Source organism: Salmo salar, chromosome 25, assembly GCF_965601325.2.
Source record: "Salmo salar chromosome 25, fSalSal1, whole genome shotgun sequence".
In the NCBI taxonomy this organism is placed as follows: domain Eukaryota; kingdom Metazoa; phylum Chordata; class Actinopteri; order Salmoniformes; family Salmonidae; genus Salmo; species Salmo salar.
Window position 1 is genome coordinate 45,470,781 of NC_138315.1, and position 24,216 is coordinate 45,494,996.

The 24,216-nt window shown below is 43.7% G+C and overlaps 1 protein-coding gene across 2 annotated transcripts; it reads right to left on the bottom strand.

Annotated features, from left to right (window-relative positions):
• Window positions 1–1,720: 1,720 nt before the first annotated feature.
• LOC106586814 (epidermal growth factor-like protein 6) lies at window positions 1,721–21,901 on the bottom strand. Of its 2 annotated transcripts, none has more exons than XM_014174493.3 (12): window positions 21,465–21,901; window positions 19,712–19,818; window positions 18,463–18,555; window positions 17,936–18,055; window positions 14,216–14,335; window positions 13,401–13,535; window positions 13,183–13,305; window positions 8,470–8,724; window positions 3,398–3,472; window positions 3,214–3,309; window positions 2,706–2,968; window positions 1,721–2,493 (listed from the first exon to the last, which is right to left on the bottom strand). In XM_014174493.3, the coding sequence occupies exons 1-12, from the start codon at window positions 21,536–21,538 to the stop codon at window positions 2,386–2,388; spliced, it is 1,569 nt and encodes a 522-aa protein (XP_014029968.1). In that variant the 5' UTR covers window positions 21,539–21,901; the 3' UTR covers window positions 1,721–2,385. The 2 variants fall into 2 exon arrangements, with proteins under 2 accessions (XP_014029968.1, XP_045563639.1); XM_045707683.2 differs by having other exon boundaries at window positions 21,658–21,898.
• Between the last annotated feature and the right edge of the window lie 2,315 nt (window positions 21,902–24,216).

A 24,216-nucleotide genomic window follows, 5' to 3' on the forward strand; every position in this document is an offset into this window, starting at 1 on the left:
TAATAATAATCACAGTGGTTATAGAGGGTGTAACAGGTCAGCACCTCAGGAGTAAATGTCAGTTGGCTTTTCATAGCCGATCATTGAGAGTTAGAGACAGCGGGTGCGGTAGAGAGTCCCAAACAGTAGGTCCGGGACAAGGTAGCACGTCCAGTGAACAGGTCAGGGTTCCATAGCCGCTGGCACAAAAGTTGAAACTGGATGCAGCATGACCAGGTGGACTGGGGACAGCAAGGAGTCATCGGGCCAGGTAGTCCTGAGGCATGGTCCTAGGGCTCAGGTCCTTTTTTGAAAATCTTCCTCTAATTTGTCATCCAAAGGGTCCCAGCTATAACATGTAGTGTTGTTTTGTTTGATAAAATCCCTCTTTATATCCCAAAAAGTCAGTTTAGTTGGCGCCATCGATTTGAGTAATCCACTCGCTCAACATGCACAGAAAGGAATCCAAAAATCTACCGCTAAACTTTGTTAAAACAAGTCAAAATACGTTTCTATTGACTCCTCAGATACCCTAAAATGTAATCAAACTATAATATTTCATACGGAAAGAAGTATGTTCCATAGTCAAACGATATTAGCAGGTGCGCCTTGTATTCATCGCACGCGAATACATGAATTTCCAATAGTGTGTCCCTGTAGTACAACTCATTATTCTTACTCGTATAGGACCAGACCAGAGACCACACGGTAGAACCAGTCCAGAGAACACGGTAGGACCAGACACCGCACGGTAGATTGGACCAGACCAGACACCACATGTTAGGACCAGACACCCCAAGGTAGGCCCAGACACCACACTGTAGATAGGACCGGACCAGACACCACATGGTAGATAGGACCAGACCACACACGGTAGGACCAGACCAGACACCACACGATAGGACCAGACATCACACGGTAGAACCATACCAGACAACACACGGTAGGACCAGACCAGACACCACAAGGTAGTACAAGACCAGACACCACACGGTAGATAGGACCAGACACCACACGGTAGATTGGACCAGACACCACACGGTAGATAGGACCAGACACCACACGGTAGATAGGACCAGACACCACACGGTAGATAGGACCAGACACCACACGGTAGATAGGACCAGACACCACACGGTAGATAGGACCAGACACCACACGGTAGATAGGACCAGACACCACACGGTAGATAGGACCAGACACCAGAGAGACTACCAAATCTAGATACCTTTGGTAGAATCTTTGAGCAGAGACCAAAGGATAGACAAAGTTAAAGATAAAGCATTACCCTGGTAAATTGTTTATGATAATTTTTTGTGTGAGTGCACAAGAGCTCCTTTTTAACATTTTGCCTCCATGAACTGTAGGCCCCATAGTTTACATTGTCTGGTAGTTGATTTCATGCCTGTAGGGCTAATCTTTTCATTGTCTGTTGTGGTCTATTTGAGTCCTCCTGGCCAAGTAAATAGCATTCTTCTTTTGCAATGTCCATGTAACACATGCCCTTCAAAAGGCTTTTCCACTACCCCACCACTGCTTTTTCTTTTTAAGTGAACATGTGTGACTTCCTATGAGAATAGAGATTGGGGGAACAGCAACTTTGTAGCAGCTATGACAAGGTCAAGATTGAAGGTGTGTGAGAGGTTGTGACAGTTTCAGTATACAGGGCCCCATAGACTCAGTGACAAGCAGCAGCTAGTGACCACGGGTAAAGACCATGAGAAAAAAATATGAACAGAACCCTTATAAAAACGTTTTTTTTAATGTAATACAATATAAAAGCGCAATTTACAGCAGTTATGCATTGTTACATACACGTACTATGATTATAAAACATGTAGGCTTCAAGGGAAGACTTCTTGATGAATCTAATATTCATATTTAGGGTTCATGTACAAGTCTTATGTTACAAGTCTTAATCTATCTTATTTTTATATATTGCAGCTAACTGCAATATTTCACTTAGAAAAAGAAAAAGCAACACAATATAATGCTTTTTTTTGTAGATAAGCCTGCCGTATCCTGCCATTTATGTGAAAATAATTGAATATATTGAAAAACATTTGTAAACCTTATTGAAAAACTGAACTGTATTTATGTAGTGGATCATTTATTTGTGGACACTACTCTTTGTCTTGGTGGCTCAAATGAAAGGAAAAGTTCAAAAGCTTGTAAACTTGCAGATGAAATCCCTGCACATACCAATGATGCTCAAACCCTCAGCAACACTTTCCTATGTGGACGGCTGAACTGCCAAACATTTTGCAAATACACATTTTTCTTAATACTTGTTGTACAGTACAGCAAAAAAAAATACACCCTTAGTTTGGATTAGGAAGATGTGTGTCTGCTCTCCGAAAGAGTAGACTAAAGGGAGAGACTGATGCTAGGTTCAGAGTTCACAGTTTAAAAGATGGCTGTGTCTTCCTCTTGACAGTAGCCTGAGGTCAGCACCACGTTGTCCAGCCCAATCTCTCCCCCAACTCCATTCCCACGTTCAGCTTCAAAGATGATCTGCAGAATGACAGCAAAGATGTTGATTAGATGTTTAGGATATTGGGACTTGTGTGTTGTATTTTGTTCCCTTCGACAGTGGCCATATTGGCAAGTGTGGTGATTAAATGAACGACATTGAGCTGGTAAATCCGGTATTCACAGAACATACACCGGCACCATTCTATGAGTCCTTTATCATTCTAGGTGTTTGGAATGGAATGGTGACTCACAGATTCTGGCGCCTGGTTCTTCCAGGCCACAGTGAGCAGTTCTGTCTGCCAATCCTGACCCCGGCTGCGGCTCCGCTCCCACACAAGTTCAGTGCTGTTGTTCAGCAGCACCCGCAGCGTGCCCACCTGGCTGCCCATCACGCGGTAGTTGAAGGTGAGGCAGAAGCCTCCCTGCTGGGCCCGCTCACTGAGGAGCAGCTTTAGCCTGGCCTGGTCCTGCTTCTCTCCCAGAAGACCACTCATAGCCATGTAGTACTCCATACCTGGGGAATAGGGACCAGGGAGTGGACACAGGCTGATCACTGATAGTCATTAACGTATGACTAACAGCTATTTGGGAATACATAGATTAAGCACAGCAAAGAGCAACTCCTGGAAGGTAGATTCAGACGATCATGTGAACAATAAAGGATTTACCTTATTGGTCATTGTATGAAACTGTATGCATCTACATGGCAAATATAGAAGGTAAATACTATTTATGCCCAATTAATTGTATAATTTGTACCATTTTCATGGTAGGACACGCTCCAGTCAAAGCTATCGTCCTTGTCTTGCACCCACTCACACACGCCCTGATCGAAGTTGCAGTCCATGAAGAACTCTGGAAGGCACAGTCAGATGTCAACAATTCACAGGGATTATGAAGGTATGGTTACACACATTATGTTAACAAGTAAAGCAAGGATTACCTTCCTGTCCTGGAGCTATTTCAATCTCTTTGACATCCGTTGCAGGACCAAATACTGACTCAAAGTCCTCTGGAACTGATTTGGGAGAGAGATAACTCTTTTAAGATAAGGTACATAAAATGTCAAAATAATGTACTTAACTTTTGCAATAAGCACACCAAAAAAATCAAGACATGACATTCAAACAGGATATCAACAGCCTTGATTATTGTTTATGTAAAACATTGTCTAAGCAGATAATTTAATTTACTTAAAGATATAGCTCTATTTTAGTTACAAGCATTCTTCTGAAGATATGTGATTCCTGAAAATCTTCCAGATGATTATGCAGTTGAGAGATTTCCCCTCATAAAACAAAAGCCAATAAGGGGCTTTTTACCTGCAAGTGGAAACCTGCCCTGCTGCCATTCATCTGTCAAAATGATGCATTTTAACCGTAGGATATTAAAACTGAAGCATCTTAAAGCTCTCCCAACAAACTTCCCCCTTCAACGAGTTGCCCTAGACAACCAGATGTATGCAATTGTGTTAATTGAACCCTGACCAGCCAGAGAGGGCTGGTGTTTGAGGTGCTGATGACAGACTCTCTCTTTAAAGGACTCTGTTTGCTGAACAGCTGTTCTGAGGGATGCTAATACAAGTCTCTGCAAGCACAGGGAGAGCTGTGTGTATCCTGAGGCACTCACATGGCGGCGGAGTAAAATTCCTCCCTGGAGCTGATGGATGTCTCAGGGCCTGTCTCCTCTTGCCTTCTGAGTCGTCCTGACAGAAGCTCAGGCTACCGTCAGACTTGTTTCCATAAAGAGATCAACAGTAGTGGCGAGCGGCATCCTTGTTACTGTCTCACTGAGAGGTATACCATCGCCCGAGTGATCCTTTGCCCTGGTTTGGATCGTAAGATGCAGAGCCAATAATTCTAGCTATTTTAGCCCAAATCTCCATTTAGGAGAAATAAGTAGACCTGTGCCAACATAGCGACGACCAGATGTTCTTGGACTATGAGAGAAAACGTAGTCAGATTAAGAAAGAGCAGCTGAAGTTCTCTGGGGTGATCCATGTTTCTGTCAGGGCCAAAACGTTAGACTGTAGAGACTCCTTTATGTCTACGTGTGTTTTATACCAACAGCTAAGCGTCTTCTTATTTCTAAACAAAATGACTGATTTGGCATGAGAGGCTTATTTTATTGCTTTTATACATGCTTGCCCGATTATACTCATATCTAAGCTGTCTTCTTGGATGCCTAATTATAATCATCTCTAGGCATGGTCTTCATGTTTGCTTTTCAACCTTCAGTTTCAGCGCAGGGCCAGAGAGGGAGAAGGTTAGAGAAGTGGTCATGTGTGACAGTTTGACTGATGGCCTCAGTGTGTTCGCCTCTTTCCCAGGCCTGGTTGTGTGGGATTGTCACACTGGTAGTCAGCACTTACGTTTCAACAGCAGTTTTTCCTGTCTTTAGTCTCCCTTTAAAAAGTCAATGGCAAATGACAGGGGCGAAACAGAATACTGTTTCAAACACTAGAACCAGATCTGTTTGATTACATCACCCAAAATGCATAGAGCGTATTGAACTACATGCAGCATTAAACTGTATCTTAGTTCAACTTCCTCTTGCTACATCTTATTTAGAACAGGAGGTGACACAGTAAGAACTCTTCTAATGTGTTGATGGCTCGTCCTCTAACCACATTATCTATTTATACCTTAACAAGATTTGATGTATTTACAGCATGTGATTCTAATATGTGAAACAGAGGCGTTCTCGGCTTACTGATAATGAGTCTTTCATTTTGAGCCATAGACCTACTCAGTGCATGGAACATGAAGCAACAGGCTGAATCATGACACACAGGTCCAGGGCTTAAAACTGACTTTTTATTGTGGTATGGTACTCCTCAAGATAATGCTGCCTGACAGGCTGACACCATGCTACAGCTTTGATGTCTTAAAAGCATCAGAAGTAAGGGATTCAATCCAGGCGATTAGTCCAGCTAACCAAACCAGCCTGATGGTCTGGGGATAGAAGCTATTGACCAGTCTGTTAGTTTTAGCCATGATGCTCCTTTACTGCCCGTGTCTGAATGATGGAAACAGGGAGAATGGCTTTTTTCTGGCCACTCTTCCGTAAAGCCCAGCTCCATGGAGTGTACGGCTTAAAGTGGTCTTATGGACAGATACTCCAATCTCTGCTGTGAATCTTTGCAGCTCCTTCAGGGTTATCGTTGGTCTCTTTGTTGCCTCTCTGATTAATGCCCTACTTGCCTGGTCTGTGAGATTTGGTGGGCGACCCTCTCTTGGCAGGTTTGTTGTGGTGCCATATTCTTTCAATTTTTTAATAATGGATTTAATAGTGCTCTGTGAGATGTTCAAAGTTTCAGATATTTTTTTATAACCCAACCCTGATCTGTACTTCTCCACAACTTTGTCCCTGACCTGTTTGGAGCGCTCCTTGGTCTTCATGGTGCCGCTTGCTTGGTGGTGCCCCTTGCTTAGTGGTGTTGCAGACTCTGGGGCCTTTCAGAACAAGTGTATATATACTGAGAACATGTGACACTTAGATTGCACACAGGTGGACTTTATTTAACTAATTATGTGACTTCTGATAGTAATTGGTTGCACCAGATCTTATTTAGGGGCTTCATAGCAAAGGGGTGAATACATATGCACGCACCACTTTTCCGTTTTTTCTTTTTAAAATATATTTTTTTGAAACAAGTCATTTTTTTTTTATTTCACTTCACCAACTTGGACTATTTTGTGTATGTCCATTACATGAAATCCAGATAAAAATCCATTTAAATTACAGATTGTAATGCAACAAAATTGAAAAAATGCCAAAGGGGATAAATACTTTTGCAGGCTCTGTACCTGGCACCACACCGTCAGAGTCACTACCTCTTCCCTGTAGGCCGTCTTGTCGTTGTTGGTAATCAGGCTGTCGTGTCATCAGCAAACTCTATGATGAAGTTGGAACTGTGTGAGGCCACGTAGTCGTGGGTATACAGGAGGGGACTGAGGAAGCACCCTTGTGGGGCACCCGTGTTGAAGATCAGCATGGAGGAGGTAATGTTGCCTACCTTCACCATCTGGGGGCAGCACGTCAGGAAGTCCAGGACAAAGTTGCATAGGGAGGAGTTCAGTCCCAGGGCTATGAGCTTTGTGGTGAGCTTAGAGGGCACTATGGTATTGAAGGCAGAGCTGTAGTCTATGAACAGCATCCTTACATATGCATTCCTCTTGTCCAGGTGGGTGAAGTCAATGGGCAGTGCAATGGCGATTGCGTGGTCTGTGGATCTTTGACTAGCCTCACGAAGCACTTCATGATGACGGAAGTGTTGGTCAGTAGTCATTCAGTTCAGTTACTTTCCCTTTCTTGGGCACAGGGATGATAATGGACATCTTGAAGCAGGTTTGGAATAATGACCTAGAAAATGAGCTAGAAAATGTCTGAACACAAAAGCTAGCTGGTCTGCACATGTTCTGAGGGTGCGGCTAGGGATATCATCTGGGCCGGCAGCCTTGTGTGGTTCTTTCCTCGGCGGATCAGAGTCATTTTGCTCGAAGTGTGAGAAAAAAGGTGTTTTGCTTGTCCGGTAGGGCAGTGTTGGTGTCCTCGATGTGACTGTGATAGTTAGAAGCCCCTGCTACATACGCTTCGTGTCCGACCCTCTGAATTGCTCCTCCACTTTGTCCCTATACTCGTGCCTCACCATCTTGATCGATCTGCGTAGCTATTATTTGTACCGTTTAACCATACAATTGTCCCCGGTCACCTTGGCGTGTTTAGAAGCAGCATCTCTCTCCTTCAGTTTCCTGACAAGGCTGCCTTCAATCCGTGGGTTTTTGATTTGGATCGTTTTTGAAAGACACCATCGGTATTACATCATGCTTTTTTAGATGAATCCAGTGACTGTGTCAGTTTATTCATTGATGTTATCCCCAGAGGCGACCCGGAATATATTCCAGTCCACATGATCAAAACAGTCAATATGTTAATAGTAATGCAGGAGCACGGTTCTCAAATTTGAAAATGAATGCTGCCTCCAGGTACTCAGTTTCCAGTTTGTTCTGGATCCAATGAAGATCTTTGAGAGTATTTTTGCTGTCGGTGGGATGTACACAGCCATGGCGATAATCCCTGAGAACTCTCTTGGAAGGTAAAACTGGCTGCAATAAACTACCAAGTATTTCAAGTCGGAAGAGCAGAAACTCACAAGTTCCTGTCTGTGTTCCTCGTCACACCACTTATTATTGGTCATAAAGCAGAGCCCCCGCCTTTGTTCTTGCCAGAGAGAACTATCTTCCTATCTGCTTGATGAACTGTATAACCCGCTGGTTGTATTCATGGGTTGCATGTTTTGTCACAATATTGTTTTGAACATTCGTTTTGGACTGATGCCCAACTGAGCATTCTACTCAACGCATCTTCAGTGAGTGCTCATGAAGATTTAATCAAAACTGCATTACAGTGCCTTGGAAATACAATGGCATTAAAAAGGAGGCAAATAAATAGCAGAAAAACTTTTTGTCATAATTTTAATGCCACCAGATTGACTTTATATGCAGTATAACGTTAGTTAGCTAGCTAAGATTGAGGGGAAGCCACTGAATTTTAGCTAGTTAACGTTAGCATTGCAAACTATTTTTGACAAACTTTGCTAGCTAATGACAACATTGTCATCTGTCATTTCACAACATGATAAGGTTTGTAAGTTGTTTCCTTCTAAATATTTGACTACCTTAGCAATGTCATCGCACTAACCCTGTCACCATCCATCTCCGAACTTTGCCTGGTTATGTGTTTGAAGTCGTCCTGTATAGTGTCATTTGGGGGCATTGAATATGTGTAACCATCCTATATTTAACAGGGTGTAGAGAACAGTATGTATCGCAAATTCTTGAAGCAACTGGGGGATTTTATTTCTGAATAACTACGAGCGCTGCACATTACCACAGCAGTAATGGTGTACGAACTTCCATGGGATCGGTGTTGGAATAATCAGATTTGGGACCACCCACGATGGCAATAAATAGGTGGATTAGTGGGAAAGAGTTAGATGGAAATAAGGCTTACTGAAAACATCTCCTCTTGAATTAAGCTTGTTGTCCACATCTGTCTCCTCCTCATCTTCCTCTTCTTCCTCCTCCCCTACATCAGTAAAGCCCACCTGGCCCACCTCCTCTGATCCACCCATATAGGTCTCCCCGTCATAGTCGAAGGGCTGCAAGCGGATCTGAGGGGGGACGGTCACCTGGGGCTCGGGGATGACATTCTTGATCTGCTCTTTGTCCAGCTTCCCTGGCAGGCTCACTGGGGACTCTGGGATAGCTGCAGGAAGAAGAACCACATCACACATCTGGAACTACAGAGGTGGAATCTGATGAAATTATACAAGAGTTTAGGTGTACATGCTGGGGTTACACCGCCATTCTAGATTATAAAGCCATTCTAGATTATAAAGTCATTATGGATTATAAAACCATTATGGATTATAAAGACATTATGGATTATAAAGACATTATAGATTTTAAAGACATTACAGATTATAAAGCCATTTTAGAATATAAAGCCATTATAGATTATGAAACTATTATAGATCATAAAGACATTATAGATTATAAAGACATTATGAATAATAAAGACATTAAAGACTTTAAAGACGACATAGGATATAAAGACAAGTGACAAAACATACAGTGAGGGAAAAAAGTATTTGATCCCCTGCTGATTTTGTACGTTTGCCCACTGACAAAGAAATGATCAGTCTATAATTTTAATGGTAGGTTTATTTGAACAGTGAGAGACAGAATAACAACAACAAAAAATCTAGAAAAACGCATGTCAAAAATATTATAAATTGATTTGCATTTTAATGAGGGAAATAAGTATTTGACCCCCTCTCAATCAGAAAGATTTCTGGCTCCCAGGTGTCTTTTATACAGGTAACGGGCAGAGATTAGTAGCACACTATTAAAGGGAGTGCTCCTAACCGCAGCTTGTTACCTGTAAAAAAGACACCTGTCCACAGAAGCAATCAATCAATCAGATTCCAAACTCTCCACCATGGCCAAGACCAAAGAGCTCTCCAAGGATGTCAGGGACAAGATTGTAGACCTACACAAGGCTGGAATGGGCTACAAGACCATCGCCAAGCAGCTTGGTGAGAAGGTGACAACAGTTGGTGCGATTATTCGCAAATGGAAGAAACACAAAAGAACTGTCAATCTCCCTCGGCCTGGGACTCCATGCAAGATCTCACCTCGTGGAGTTGCAATGATCATGAGAATGGTGAGGAATCAGCCCAGAACTACACGGGAGGATCTTGTCAATGATCTCAAGGTAGCTGGGACCATAGTCACCAAGAAAACAATTGGTAACACACTACGCCGTGAAGGACTGAAATCCTGCAGCGCCCGCAAGGTCCCCCTACTCAAGAAAGCACATATACATGCCCATCTGAAGTTTGCCAGTGAACATCTGAATGATTCAGAGGACAACTGGATGAAAGTGTTGTGGTCAGATGAGACCAAAATGGAGATCTTTGGCATCAACTCAACTCGCTGTGTTTGGAGGAGGAGGAATGCTGCCTATGACCCCAAGAACACCATCCCCACCGTCAAACATGGAGGTGGAAACATTATGCTTTGGGGGTGTTTTTCTGCTAAGGGGACAGGACAACTTCACCGCATCAAAGAGACGATGGACAGGGTCATGTACTGTCAAATCTTGGGTGAGAACCTCCTTCCCTCAGCCAGGGCATTGAAAATGGGTCGTGGATGGGTATTCCAGCATGACAATGACCCAAAACACATGGCCAAGGCAACAAAGGAGTGGCTCAAGAAGAAGCACATTAAGGTCCTGGAGTGGCCTAGCCAGTCTCCAGACCTTAATCCCATAGAAAATCTGTGGAGGGAGCTGAAGGTTCGAGTTGCCAAACGTCAGCCTCGAAACCTTAATGACTTGGAGAAGATCTGCAAAGAGGAGTGGGACAAAATCCCTCCTGAGATGTGTGCAAACCTGGTGGCCAACTACAAGAAATGTCTGACCTCTGTGATTGCCAACAAGGGTTTTGCCACCAAGTACGAAGTCATGTTTTGCAGAGGGGTCAAATACTTATTTCCCTCATTAAAATGCAAATCAATTTATAAAATTTTTTACATGCGTTTTTCTGGATTTTTTTGTGGTTATTCTGTCTCTCACTGTTCAAATAAACCTACCATTAAAATTATAGACTGATCATTTCTTTGTCAGTGGGCAAACGTACAAAATCAGCAGGGGATCAAATACTTTTTTCCCTCACTGTATGTCAGACAGTATATTACTGTAATTTGTTCTTAATAACTTACCTTGTTCATTGAAATACATGCATTTGCTTATGTGTAAACATGTTTTCATAGACAGATGAGCATAGAGGGTAGGACGACAAACAGGAATATCATACTCCATGCATGGGAAGCATGACAGCCAGACTCAGCCATATACAGTGCATTCGGAAAGTATTCAGACCCCTTGACTTTTTCCACATCAATCGACACACAATACCCCATAATGACAAAGCAAAAACAGGTTTTTAGAAATTTTTGCTAATGTATAAAAAAAAAACTCAAATACGTTATTTACATAAGTATTCAGACATTTTGCTATGAGACTCAATTGAGCTCAGGTACATCCTTTTTCCATTGATCATCCTTGAGATGTTTCTACAACTTCATTGGACTCCACCTGTGGTAAAGTAAATTGATTGGACATGAACACAGTGGCCTCCATCATTCTTAAATGGAAGAAGTTTGGAACCACCAATACTCGTCTTAGAGCTGGCTGCCCGGCCAAACTGAGCCATCGGGGGAGAAGGGCCTTTGTCAGGGAGGTGACCAAGAACCCAATGGTCACTCTGACAGAGCTCCAGAGTTCCTCTGTAGAGATGGGAGAACCTTCCAGAAGGACAACCATCTCTGCAGCACTCCACCAATCAGGCCTTTATGGTAGAGATGCCAGACGGAAGCCGCTCCTCAGTAAAAGGCCCGCTTGGAGTTTGCCAAAAGGCACCTAAAGACTCTTAGACCATGAGAAACAAGATTCTCTGGTCTGATGAAACCAAGATTGAACTATTTGGCCTGAATGCCAGGCGTCACGTGTGGAGGAAACCTGACACCATCCCTATGGTGAAGCATTGTGGTGGCAGCATCATGCTGTGGGGATGTTTTTCAGTGGCACGGACTGGGAGACTAGTCAGGAACGGAGCAAAGTACAGAGAGATTGTTAATAAAAACCTGCTCCAGAGAGCTCACCTTCCAACAGGACAACAAACCTAAGCACACAGCCAAGGCAACGCAGGAGTGGCTTCAGGACAAGTCTTTTAATGTCCTTGAGTTGCCCAGCCAGAGCCCGGACTTGAACCTGATCAAACATCTCTGGAGAGACCTGAAAATAGCTGTGCAGCGACACTCGCCATCCAACCTGACAGAGGTTGAGAGGATCTGCAGAGAAGAATGGAAGAAACTCCCCAAATACAGGTGTGCCAAGCTTGTAGCGTCATACCCAAGAAGACTCAAGGCTGTAATCGCTGCCAAAGGTGCTTCAACAAAGTACTGAGTAAAGGGTCTGAATACTTATGTAAATGTGATATTTCAGTTTGAATTTGTTATACATTTGCAAAAAACTGTAAAACCTGTTTTTGCCTTGTCATTATGAGGTATTGAGTGTAGATTGATGAGGAACAAAAACAATGTCATAATTTTAGAATAAGGCTGTAACGTAACAAAATGTGGAAAAAGTCAAGGGATCTGAATACTTTCCGAATGTACTGTATACTGTATCTGATTTACTGCTCTATGTACATACTTTTAAAGTCTGAAATGGTTTCATGCTGAGTTCTACATGGCAGAACAAGCTGTGTGTGGTGGGGACAGAACCTAGCCTTGAACCTTGGAGGGGGAGGGGAGGGGGTTTCACAAAGCAAAATGGTAGGCGGCGAACAGATGAAGTGGAAAACCTTGTTGCATTCCATACACATCTCACCATTTAGGAAATTATCATCTGCACTGCCTTTGTCTCCCTGGTCCCACGAGCTTTGATAAAAGGGGTTGACTACAAAAAACATAAAGGCATATTCGTTTACACAAAGCCCTGAGGCCTTGTTGCACCTATCATGTTACCTAGGCAACATCATCTACTGCCTGGTTCAGAGAGTGCACTGTGGCTCCCCTGTTGGCTGGCTGGCTGGCAGGCAGACAGACAGACAGACAGACAGACAGACAGACAGACAGACAGACAGACAGACAGACAGACAGACAGACAGACAGACAGACAGACAGACAGACAGACAGACAGACAGACAGACAGACAGACAGACAGACAGACAGACAGACATGCCTCTCCTTTCCTCTGTCCTTCAGATGGCTGGGTTCAGATATTTACACAGGTGTGATTTGAATCAGGGCCTCTCCCTAAGTAACATCTGTAGAGTGCAGAGGTTCTCTGCAAATGGGAAACTGGCTTTGGTAGTGCTCCTGTTTGCTGATGCTGTTAAGAGCACAGATGAAATATGCAATTGTAAAATCACTAAGAGGGATTTATTTTAACCTTTATTTAACTAGTCAAGTAGGTTAAGAACAAATTCTTATTTACATTGACGGCCTACATATAAGAGCTGAATATAGTGTATGCAGTCTGGAAAATAAACACTGTCCGATTCTGGCCCCCTTGCACATCAACATTTCAGTGAAATAGATTTCACTCTCAGCATGTTTTGATGATTGATGAATAGTAAATCTTTTCAGGTCTCACCAGAGCATTCAAAACCACTGCCACGGAAGCCTTGCTTGCACTTGCACTTATAGGATCCCTGAGTGTTCAGACAGACTGCATGGTGGCTGCACTTGTGTGTGTTAGCGGCACACTCGTCATTGTCTGAAAATGAAATTAGATGATTTGATTAGCTGATCTCCTCACAGAATTATTAATACCAAAATGTGTTGTAATAATGAAATGATTGTATACCTTACCTACACAGTCATATTTGCCATTGACATACTTCAGGTCGTAGCCATTCTGACACTTGCAGTAGTAGCTGCCAAACGTGTTGACGCACTGCCTGTTGTATGGGCACAGGTTCTTCCCTGGTACACATTCATCAATATCTAAAGGCAAAGGAAGGGAAGAAACAGGCTGAACATGAAATGAATGACGTCACTTATTTATTCTCCATTGTAGTGAAGGGTTAATATTTGGATCAATGTAAACCATTCCTTACTGACACTTAAGTTTAGCACCAAAATGGAAGTGTGTGTGAAGACTGGCTCCTACCACTCAAATCAAACAGTTTTGCGGGAAGAAACACTACCCCATTTTAACCCACATCACTACCCCATTTTAACCCACATCACTACCCCATTTTAACCTACATCACTAGCCCGTTTTAACCCACATCACTACCCTATTTTAACCTACATCACTAGCCCGTTTTAACCCACATCACTACCCTATTTTAACCTACATCACTAGCCCGTTTTAACCCACATCACTACCCCATTTTAACCTACATCACTAGCCCGTTTTAACCCACATCACTACCCTATTTTAACCTTCAGGCTGCTACAGTTGATTAAGTTCTTATACGAGAAGCCTTGAGACAGAGCAGGAATGTGAAACCGCAGAATGGAGTCTTTTCAGAGCTTTACAAATCTCCAAGAAGTCCACACCTTCTATTGTGTGCAGCACTTACTGATCTATGAGGTGGAGAGATCCAGTAAGAACCAGTATGAACTCCTCATGAAGTGATATGGTGTCAGGGTCGGTGGTCCAAGGTAGTGGTACTCACCCACACAGGTCCTCTGGTCTGGCCCGAGCTGCAGCCCCGCAGACGGGCAGAGACAACGGATCTCCCCCTGTACATCCTCACAGCCATATTGACAGTGTGCCAGGGAGCACGTCCTGGAGTCTACACACACACACACACACACACACACACACACACACACACACACAAACAAACAAACAAACAAACAAACAAACACAGGAAAGTGAACTTCTTAAACACTAAAGGTTCTGTGTAGTACATTTAGAACTAACAGTGATATCTCAGAGTGAATAGCAGCAGGTACAGTCAGGGTTACAGTTTCCTCTAGCAGGTACAGTCAGGGTTACAGTTTCCTCTAGCAGGTACAGTCAGGGTTACAGTTTCCTCTAGCAGGTACAGTCAGGGTTACAGTTTCCACTAGCAGGTACAGTCAGGGTTACAGTTTCCACTAGCAGGTACAGTCAGGGTCACAGTTTCCTCTAGCAGGTACAGTCAGGGTTACAGTTCCCTCTAGCAGGTACAGACAGGGTTACAGTTTCCACTAGCAGGTACAGTCAGGGTTACATTATCCCCTAGCAGGTGCAGTCAGGGTTACAGTTTCCCCTAGCTGGTACAGTTAGGGTTACAGTTTCCTCTAGCAGGTACAGTTAGGGTTACAGTTTCCTCTAGCAGGTACAGTCAGGGTTACAGTTTCCACTAGCAGGTGCAGTCAGGGTTACAGTTTCCACTAGCAGGTACAGTCAGGGTTATAGTTTCCTCTAGCAGGTACAGTCAGGGTTACAGTTCCCTCTAGCAGGTACAGGCAGGGTTACAGTTTCCTCTAGCAGGTACAGTCAGGGTTACAGTTTCCTCTAGCAGGTACAGGCAGGGTTACAGTTTCCTCTAGCAGGTACAGTCAGGGTTCACAGTTTCCTCTAGCAGGTACAGTTAGGTTTACAGTTTCCTCTAGCTGGTACAGTTAGGGTTACAGTTTCCTCTAGCAGGTACAGGCAGGGTTACAGTTTCAACTAGCAGGTACAGTCAGGGTTACAGTTTCCTCTAGCAGGTACAGTCAGGGTTACAGTTTCCTCTAGCAGGTACAGGCAGGGTTACAGTTTCCTCTAGCAGGTACAGTCAGGGTTACAGTTTCCACTAGCAGGTGCAGTCAGTGTTACAGTTTCCACTAGCAGGTACAGTCAGGGTCACAGTTTCCTCTAGCAGGTACAGTCAGGGTTACAGTTTCCTCTAGCAGGTACAGTCAGGGTTATAGTTTCCTCTAGCAGGTACAGTCAGGGTTACAGTTCCCTCTAGCAGGTACAGTCAGGGTTATAGTTTCCTCTAGCAGGTACAGTCAGGGTTATAGTTTCCTCTAGCAGGTACAGTCAGGGTTACAGTTCCCTCTAGCAGGTACAGTCAGGGTTACAGTTTCCTCTAGCAGGTACAGTCAGGGTTATAGTTTCCACTAGCAGGTACAGTCAGGGTTACAGTTTCCACTAGCAGGTACAGTCAGGGTTATAGTTTCCTCTAGCAGGTACAGTCAGGGTTACAGTTTCCTCTAGCAGGTACAGTCAGGGTTACAGTTTCCACTAGCAGGTACAGTCAGGGTTACAGTTTCCTCTAGCAGGTACAGTCAGGGTTACAGTTTCCTCTAGCAGGTACAGTCAGGGTTACAGTTTCCTCTAGCAGGTACAGGCAGGGTTACAGTTTCCTCTAGCAGGTACAGTCAGGGTTATAGTTTCCTCTAGCAGGTACAGTCAAGGTTATAGTTTCCTCTAGCAGGTACAGTCAAGGTTACAGTTTCCCCTAGCAGGTACAGTCAGGGTTACAGTTTCCTCTAGCAGGTACAGGCAGGGTTACAGTTTCCACTAGCAGGTACAGTCAGGGTTACAGTTTCCTCTAGCAGGTACAGTCAGGGTTACAGTTTCCCCTAGCAGGTACAGTCAGGGTTACAGTTTCCCCTAGCAGGTACAGTCAGGGTTACAGTTCCCTCTAGCAGGTACAGTCAGGGTTACAGTTTCCTCTAGCAGGTACAGTCAGGGTTACAGTTCCCTCTAGCAGGTACAGTTAGGGTTACAGTTTCCACTAGCAGGTACAGTCAGGGTTACAGTTCCCTCTAGCAGGTACAGACAGGGTTACAGTTTCCACTAGCAGGTACAGTCAGGGTTACATTATCCCCTAGCAGGTGCAGTCAGGGTTACAGTTTCCCCTAGCTGGTACAGTTAGGGTTACAGTTTCCTCTAGCAGGTACAGTTAGGGTTACAGTTTCCTCTAGCAGGTACAGTCAGGGTTACAGTTTCCACTAGCAGGTGCAGTCAGGGTTACAGTTTCCACTAGCAGGTACAGTCAGGGTTATAGTTTCCTCTAGCAGGTACAGTCAGGGTTACAGTTCCCTCTAGCAGGTACAGGCAGGGTTACAGTTTCCTCTAGCAGGTACAGTCAGGGTTACAGTTTCCTCTAGCAGGTACAGGCAGGGTTACAGTTTCCTCTAGCAGGTACAGTCAGGGTTCACAGTTTCCTCTAGCAGGTACAGTTAGGTTTACAGTTTCCTCTAGCTGGTACAGTTAGGGTTACAGTTTCCTCTAGCAGGTACAGGCAGGGTTACAGTTTCAACTAGCAGGTACAGTCAGGGTTACAGTTTCCTCTAGCAGGTACAGTCAGGGTTACAGTTTCCTCTAGCAGGTACAGGCAGGGTTACAGTTTCCTCTAGCAGGTACAGTCAGGGTTACAGTTTCCACTAGCAGGTGCAGTCAGTGTTACAGTTTCCACTAGCAGGTACAGTCAGGGTCACAGTTTCCTCTAGCAGGTACAGTCAGGGTTACAGTTTCCTCTAGCAGGTACAGTCAGGGTTATAGTTTCCTCTAGCAGGTACAGTCAGGGTTACAGTTCCCTCTAGCAGGTACAGTCAGGGTTATAGTTTCCTCTAGCAGGTACAGTCAGGGTTATAGTTTCCTCTAGCAGGTACAGTCAGGGTTACAGTTCCCTCTAGCAGGTACAGTCAGGGTTACAGTTTCCTCTAGCAGGTACAGTCAGGGTTATAGTTTCCACTAGCAGGTACAGTCAGGGTTACAGTTTCCACTAGCAGGTACAGTCAGGGTTACAGTTTCCTCTAGCAGGTACAGTCAGGGTTACAGTTTCCTCTAGCAGGTACAGTCAGGGTTACAGTTTCCACTAGCAGGTACAGTCAGGGTTACAGTTTCCTCTAGCAGGTACAGTCAGGGTTACAGTTTCCTCTAGCAGGTACAGTCAGGGTTACAGTTTCCTCTAGCAGGTACAGGCAGGGTTACAGTTTCCTCTAGCAGGTACAGTCAGGGTTATAGTTTCCTCTAGCAGGTACAGTCAAGGTTATAGTTTCCTCTAGCAGGTACAGTCAAGGTTACAGTTTCCCCTAGCAGGTACAGTCAGGGTTACAGTTTCCTCTAGCAGGTACAGGCAGGGTTACAGTTTCCACTAGCAGGTACAGTCAGGGTTACAGTTTCCTCTAGCAGGTACAGTCAGGGTTACAGTTTCCCCTAGCAGGTACAGTCAGGGTTACAGTTTCCCCTAGCAGGTACAGTCAGGGTTACAGTTCCCTCTAGCAGGTACAGTCAGGGTTACAGTTTCCTCTAGCAGGTACAGTCAGGGTTACAGTTCCCTCTAGCAGGTACAGTTAGGGTTACAGTTTCCACTAGCAGGTACAGTCAGGGTTATAGTTTCCTCTAGCAGGTACAGTCAGGGTTACAGTTTCCCCTAGCAGGTACAGTCAGGGTTACAATTTCCACTTACTGGTACAGGAGCCATCAGGCATCAGGGTGTATCCGTTGAGGCAGTAACACATGTAGCTGCCATGGGTGTTCATACAGCGATGCTCACAGGGGCGGGGCTTCAGGCCACACTCATTCAGGTCTGGACAGAGAGACAGTCTTCCTCCGTCATGTACTTCAGGGACATGTATGTATGGCTATAGATATCATCTTGACATCAGAAGTGATGCACCGGGGGGCTTCTATAAGTCTATGATGGTTTCCCTGAAAGATAATACTTGAATATTGTCCCACAGACATCATACCTTACGTAGTTCCAGGGGTAACATATTATATACAGTTTGGGTTTCTCAAGATCAACTATTCTACATTGGCAGAAAATGAATCGTTTTGATATCTAAATATTGAGGCATCAAGTGATCTATCAGGGGCTTGTGAAATAGAGAGGGAAAACGACAGAGACAGGCTACAAATCTGAGCTTCATGTTGCACTCCATCGAGAGACCACTTTGACTCACATTGCGTTGACCGTAGTCACCCCCTACTGACCTTGATTGCACATCTTTCCGGTGTATCCTGGGTAACACTTGCATTTGTTGGGGCCAGCACACTCTCCGTGCTTGCAACCATGTTCACACTGAGCTGATACAGTATTTAAAGGAGAGAAATAGAGGCAGCAGCGGGAACAATAAAAGGGGTTAAACTGGTTACCCGACACAACATAGTCTATATGCCAGTTTTACTATCCCTGAGGTAATTTAGTCCACATTTCTTCTGCTGCAGGAAAATACTCCGCCGCAAAGAAAAACAAAAGTGAAAACCCATTATATTGTGGAAAACAATTTGAATTCTCAAACTTTAGTTTTTCATTCATTGAATACTGTATCTATTTACAGTATGTGATATTTTCAATTCCAATCATTAACAACAACAAAAAACATGACAAGGTCACATACAGTACATCTCAACCAAATGTAACCACATACAGTACATCTCAACCAAACATAACCACATACAGTACATCTCAACCAAACGTAACCACATACAGTACATCTCAACCAAACGTAACCACATACAGTACATCTCAACCAAACATAACCACTTATACAGTACATCTCAACCAAACATAACCACATACAGTACATCTCAACCAAACGTAACCACATACAGTACATCTCAACCAAACATAACCACATACAGTACATCTCAACCAAACGTAACCACATACAGTACATCTCAACCAAACATAACCACATACAGTACATCTTAACCAAACATAACCACTTATACAGTACATCTCAACCAAACATAACCACATACAGTACATCTCAACCAAACATAACCACTTATACAGTACATCTCAACCAAACGTAACCACATACAGTACATCTCAACCAAACATAACCACATACAGTACATCTCAACCAAACATAACCACTTATACAGTACATCTCAACCAAATGTAACCACATACAGTACATCTCAACCAAATGTAACCACATACAGTACATCTCAACCAAACATAACCACTTATACAGTACATCTCAACCAAACATAACCACTTATACAGTACATCTCAACCAAATGTAACCACATACAGTACATCTCAACCAAACATAACCACATACAGTACATCTCAACCAAACGTAACCACATACAGTACATCTCAACCAAACGTAACCCCATACAGTACATCTCAACCAAACGTAACCACATACAATACATCTCAACCAAACGTAAACACATACAGTACATCTTAACCAAATGTAAACACAAGTTGTTTTGTTGAAATACTTACCTTCACACTGTCCCTTGCTGTTCTTTCTCCAGCCATAGCAACACGCCAGTCTCCTGCCATAGCCACATACTCCTGGTTGGCCACCGGTGGGGACTTGTCTGCGGTGCCTGTACAGTTAAAGGACAGGTGACACACAACTCTATCTACCCTGTTAAATCTCTGCATGAACTGCTCTCCATTCCTTGATGGACAGTTGAATGTTAGGTTGATTGACTACAGCTTCTTGATTAGGAATAATACAATTGGTGGGTAAAATTTTATCATAATACGTTGTTGATCATTATTTTATATGTGATCGCAGAAGAAAACAAATGCCCAAATGAATGTATAAAAGTTGCAGTAAATATTCTGCAAATAGTGGAGATAATTATATCCCTAAACATTTCCCATGTGCTTTTTGGTGACAATCGACTTCAACATCCATAGTCTCATTTAGACTTCCCAAACGCAGACCTGCAGACATCCTAGTTAATTACACTATGGCAAATTCCCCCTGGCTCCTGCATTTTGGGAGAAAAGGGAGGCTCCCTCCTACTGGGAGAAAGGGAGGTAAATTGCATGTGACTCTCTATACTTCTACTTCATCAGTTACTCCTTGGAGTCCTTACAGTGTTACATGAATACCTCAAGCAGGAACCTATTTCCTCCAATTTCATGACCCCACTGACTGTCAACAAGTCAACACTTTGGAAATAATCTCCATATGATTGCATTGCACCTGTGTTTTTAAACTGTAAATTAGATTAGGATGAGATGTCAATCTGCTACCTCCCTTTTCATAGCTTAAAATGCACCCTCAAGGATCACAGAAGAACTTTAGCTTTTGAAAAGCAGATCTGGCTGGGGAAACCTTTTTGATCTGAATCAAATCTATACCTTATAGTTGCTACACATTATCTGGTGAGCCCTCTAGCCTCTGACTTCTAACCTCTAGCGCAGTGCCAAACTCAAATGTTCCAGATGTTTGCATGGCTTCCTAAAAGCAGCCCTGGCTCCAAGGGGTCTGGAGAAATCTGAGACCTGTTCGAAATCAATCAGAACAGCCCACAGGAGGAGAGGGCCAGGGGCCGCTAAGTGTGACAGCTGTCCTTCAGTGATTAACAGTTACCATATCAGGAGCCACATTTAGCTGACACAGCCTCCATACCTCACAGAGTCCCTGGCCAAGGCACAGACAGCCTGACAGTACTTGCATGGCAACAAAACAACCCCTTTTTCCCATGTACATATTGAAACATAACATTTTAGTAGGATGAAATAGTAGGAATTAAACAATGACATGTCTGTGATTGTCATGAGCTAAACTGAGTCTCTCTGGATAGTGTTTGCTAAATGACTAACGTGTGTGTGTCACATGTCTTATGAGCAGGGCTACTGGTGATGAGGATTCAGTATGAGCCGACTGCTTTTACTGTAAAAGTAAACACCTATAATGCATTTACAACACGTACAACACTCAGCTGTGTCTGGCCAGAGTATTAGCTAGTAGCTGTTAGGAGAATTAGCTAGGGATGCAACAATTGCTTTTGCAGTGCTGTTCCCTTGACACTGCAATGGAATGTCCAGACTGAATCCTTTACTATCTAGAATTAATCCTACCAATAAACACTGAGCTTTACACCTGCTGCAGGCTTCGAAGTGAATGGATACAATAACAAAAGCATGAACTACAGTACATTGTATAACCATTACGTTATACAGTATGTCTTTGAGGATAATTTCCTACAGCAGTCTTGATTGATTGCTCACTAACCTGTTGACGTCGGCACTCCCAGAGGAAGCGAAGAACAGGAAGAGAAGTACACAGATCCAGCTGAGGGGATGCATGTCTCTGACTGGGTACAGCTCACGTTCTCTTTCTCTCTCTCTCTCTCTCTCTCTCTCTCTCTCTCTCTCTCTCTCTCTCTCTCTCTCTCTCTCTGTTTCTCACAGAAGCTCTCACTCACTGTGTTTCTGGCTTTGTTGTGTTCTGCTCCTCCCAAGGGCTTGCTCCTATTCAATGCACTCACATAGGGGTCACAGGAACCAGTCTCAATCCTCACCAAGCCTTTCTTAGTTAATACGTTTTCCTACCACACACTCCCCTCTAGTACGTAGACTTCTCTCTCTCTCTCTCTCTCTCTCTCTCTCGCTCTTTTTGACTCTCCTGATAGCAGTCTCTGTGATCTGAGGCCCATATGTCGGGTCCCCCCCCCTCTCTCTCTCTCTTCCTCCCACTCTCGCTCTCTTTCTCTCTCTTGGCTGAAATTCCAGAGGTAGGTTGCCATTACAATGAGTGACACTGGGGTCTGAGCATGGGAGGAAGGCAAGGGACGGGAGGGTCTGGTGGCTGTACGTTGGGGGTATACCAGACATCTCTACAGGGCCAATTGATTGATGATTGTTTTCCTGCAGTAGTTCACCAGCAGGGACAGATCTGTGATCACCATTGCAACTATACTTAAAGCATATAGGGAACCAATGAAATAAGATGCATAGTGGAATACTGCTAGCTTATTTAACACCATATACAGGAGGTCTGTGAACTTCACCTCTTGCACCACCCTGGTTCTACAGACGCAGACAGTGTTAATCTGCTTCTTCATGGTGATACCACATGTTCCACCCATCTTGGCTCTTGATGCCATGCCTTGCTCTGACATTGTCCTGGTTGCTAATTAGCTGGATCGCCTGTGTTAATTGCTGTGCCCAGACGTGCCCAAGCCTGTCATTAGGAGCTGCCCTTCCCTTTGATATCCTGCTTATGAGACTTATATTTACCTCACTAACTTTAAACATCAGCTATCTGAGCCGCTAACCGATCACTGCAGCTGTATATAGCCCATCTGTAAATAGCCCATCCAATCTACCTACCTCATCCCCATATTGTTTTTATTTACTTTTCTGCTCTTTTGCACACCAGTATTTCTACTTTCACATCACTATTTGCTCGTTTATCACTCCAGTGTTAATTTGCTAAATTGTAATTACTTCGCTACTATGGCCTATTTATTGCCTTACCTCCTCACGCAATTTGCACCCACTGTATATAGACTTTCTTTTTTTCTATGTGTTATTGACTGTACGCTTGTTTACACCATGTGTAACTCTGTGTTGTTGTTTGTGTCGCACTGCTTTGCTTTATCTTGGCCAGGTCGCAGTTGTAAATGAGAACTTGTTCTCAACTAGCCTACCTGGTTAAATAAAGGTGAAATAAAACAAAAAATTACCAGCACCCATAAAGCCCTGCTCTCTTTCAGGAATGCTAATACCAAGTTTAAGAAAAGCTAATGTCAAGACTTAAAAACCCTTAATGAGTTTGCAAACGTTTCAAAGTGAACTCTAACATCTGGTCTAGCTCTGTCTCTGCACCCAGAATACACAACCTACAATGGTGCTGTTGGAATATTTGGTTGTCAGGTTTAGCATTAAATTCAGTGAACTACAGCCATGTGCTATTAACTTTTCTTATTGGATGGCTTTGTCCTAAAAGTTTACAATGACTTCTGTAAACATATTTTGGGGCTTTAGATTAAATATATCTAAACTTGTCCATAAGTTGCACCTGATATTTCTCAGTGCTCTTTTCATCCATTTAAAACCTATCTAGAGTATCACTATCCCATCTGCATCCCCCTCCTGTTCTTTCCCTCTCTACTAAGGATTTATGGAGCAGTGCTATTTTATTTTCGAAAGCTTTGTGCGGTATTGCCTAAACCCCGGAACCACACCTTCAAAAGAGTCAGTCTACCTCCAAGCTTTCAAACAAGGACTTGGGAGGTACAAGGGAAATTGCTTTCACATGAGGAGAAGAACACTTTTTCACGGTCAGATAGTGTAGTTCAGCTGTCAAATACGGCCCTGTGATTTCTCTGCCATTCTAGGATATATACAGTACTGTAGCTAACCACAACCAAAGCTGGGGGAGGCGGAGTTTGTGGAGAGCTCCCTTTAACTGCGGAAATCTGAGAAAGGGAATGCCAGAAAAGTGGTTCATGTTTCCTCATTAATTCAGTAGTCCAGTAGCCAAAGGGGTATCAACAATAACATTGTATCAGATTATATGTTAAATTTACCTGATCATAACTATTTGATTCACATTTTGGTAGAAAAGTTTAAGGAACAACTCTATACCCTCCAGTAACATAGGCCTCCAGTAACAGGCCTCCGGTAACATAGACCTCCAGTGACATAGACCTCCAGTAACATAGACCTCCAGTAACAGGCCTCCAGTAACATAGGCCTCCAGCAACATAGGTCTCCAGTAACATAGGCCTCCGGTAACAGGCCTCCAGTAACATAGACCTCCAGTAACATAGGCCTCCAGTAACATAGGCCTCCAGTAACATAGGCCTCCAGTAACAGGCCTCCAGTAACATAGACCTCCAGTAACATAGGCCTCCAGTAACATAGGCCTCCAGCAACATAGGCCTCCAGTAACATAGGCCTCCGGTAACAGGCCTCCAGTAACATAGGCCTCCAGTAACATAGGCCTCCAGTAACATAGGCCTCCAGTAACATAGACC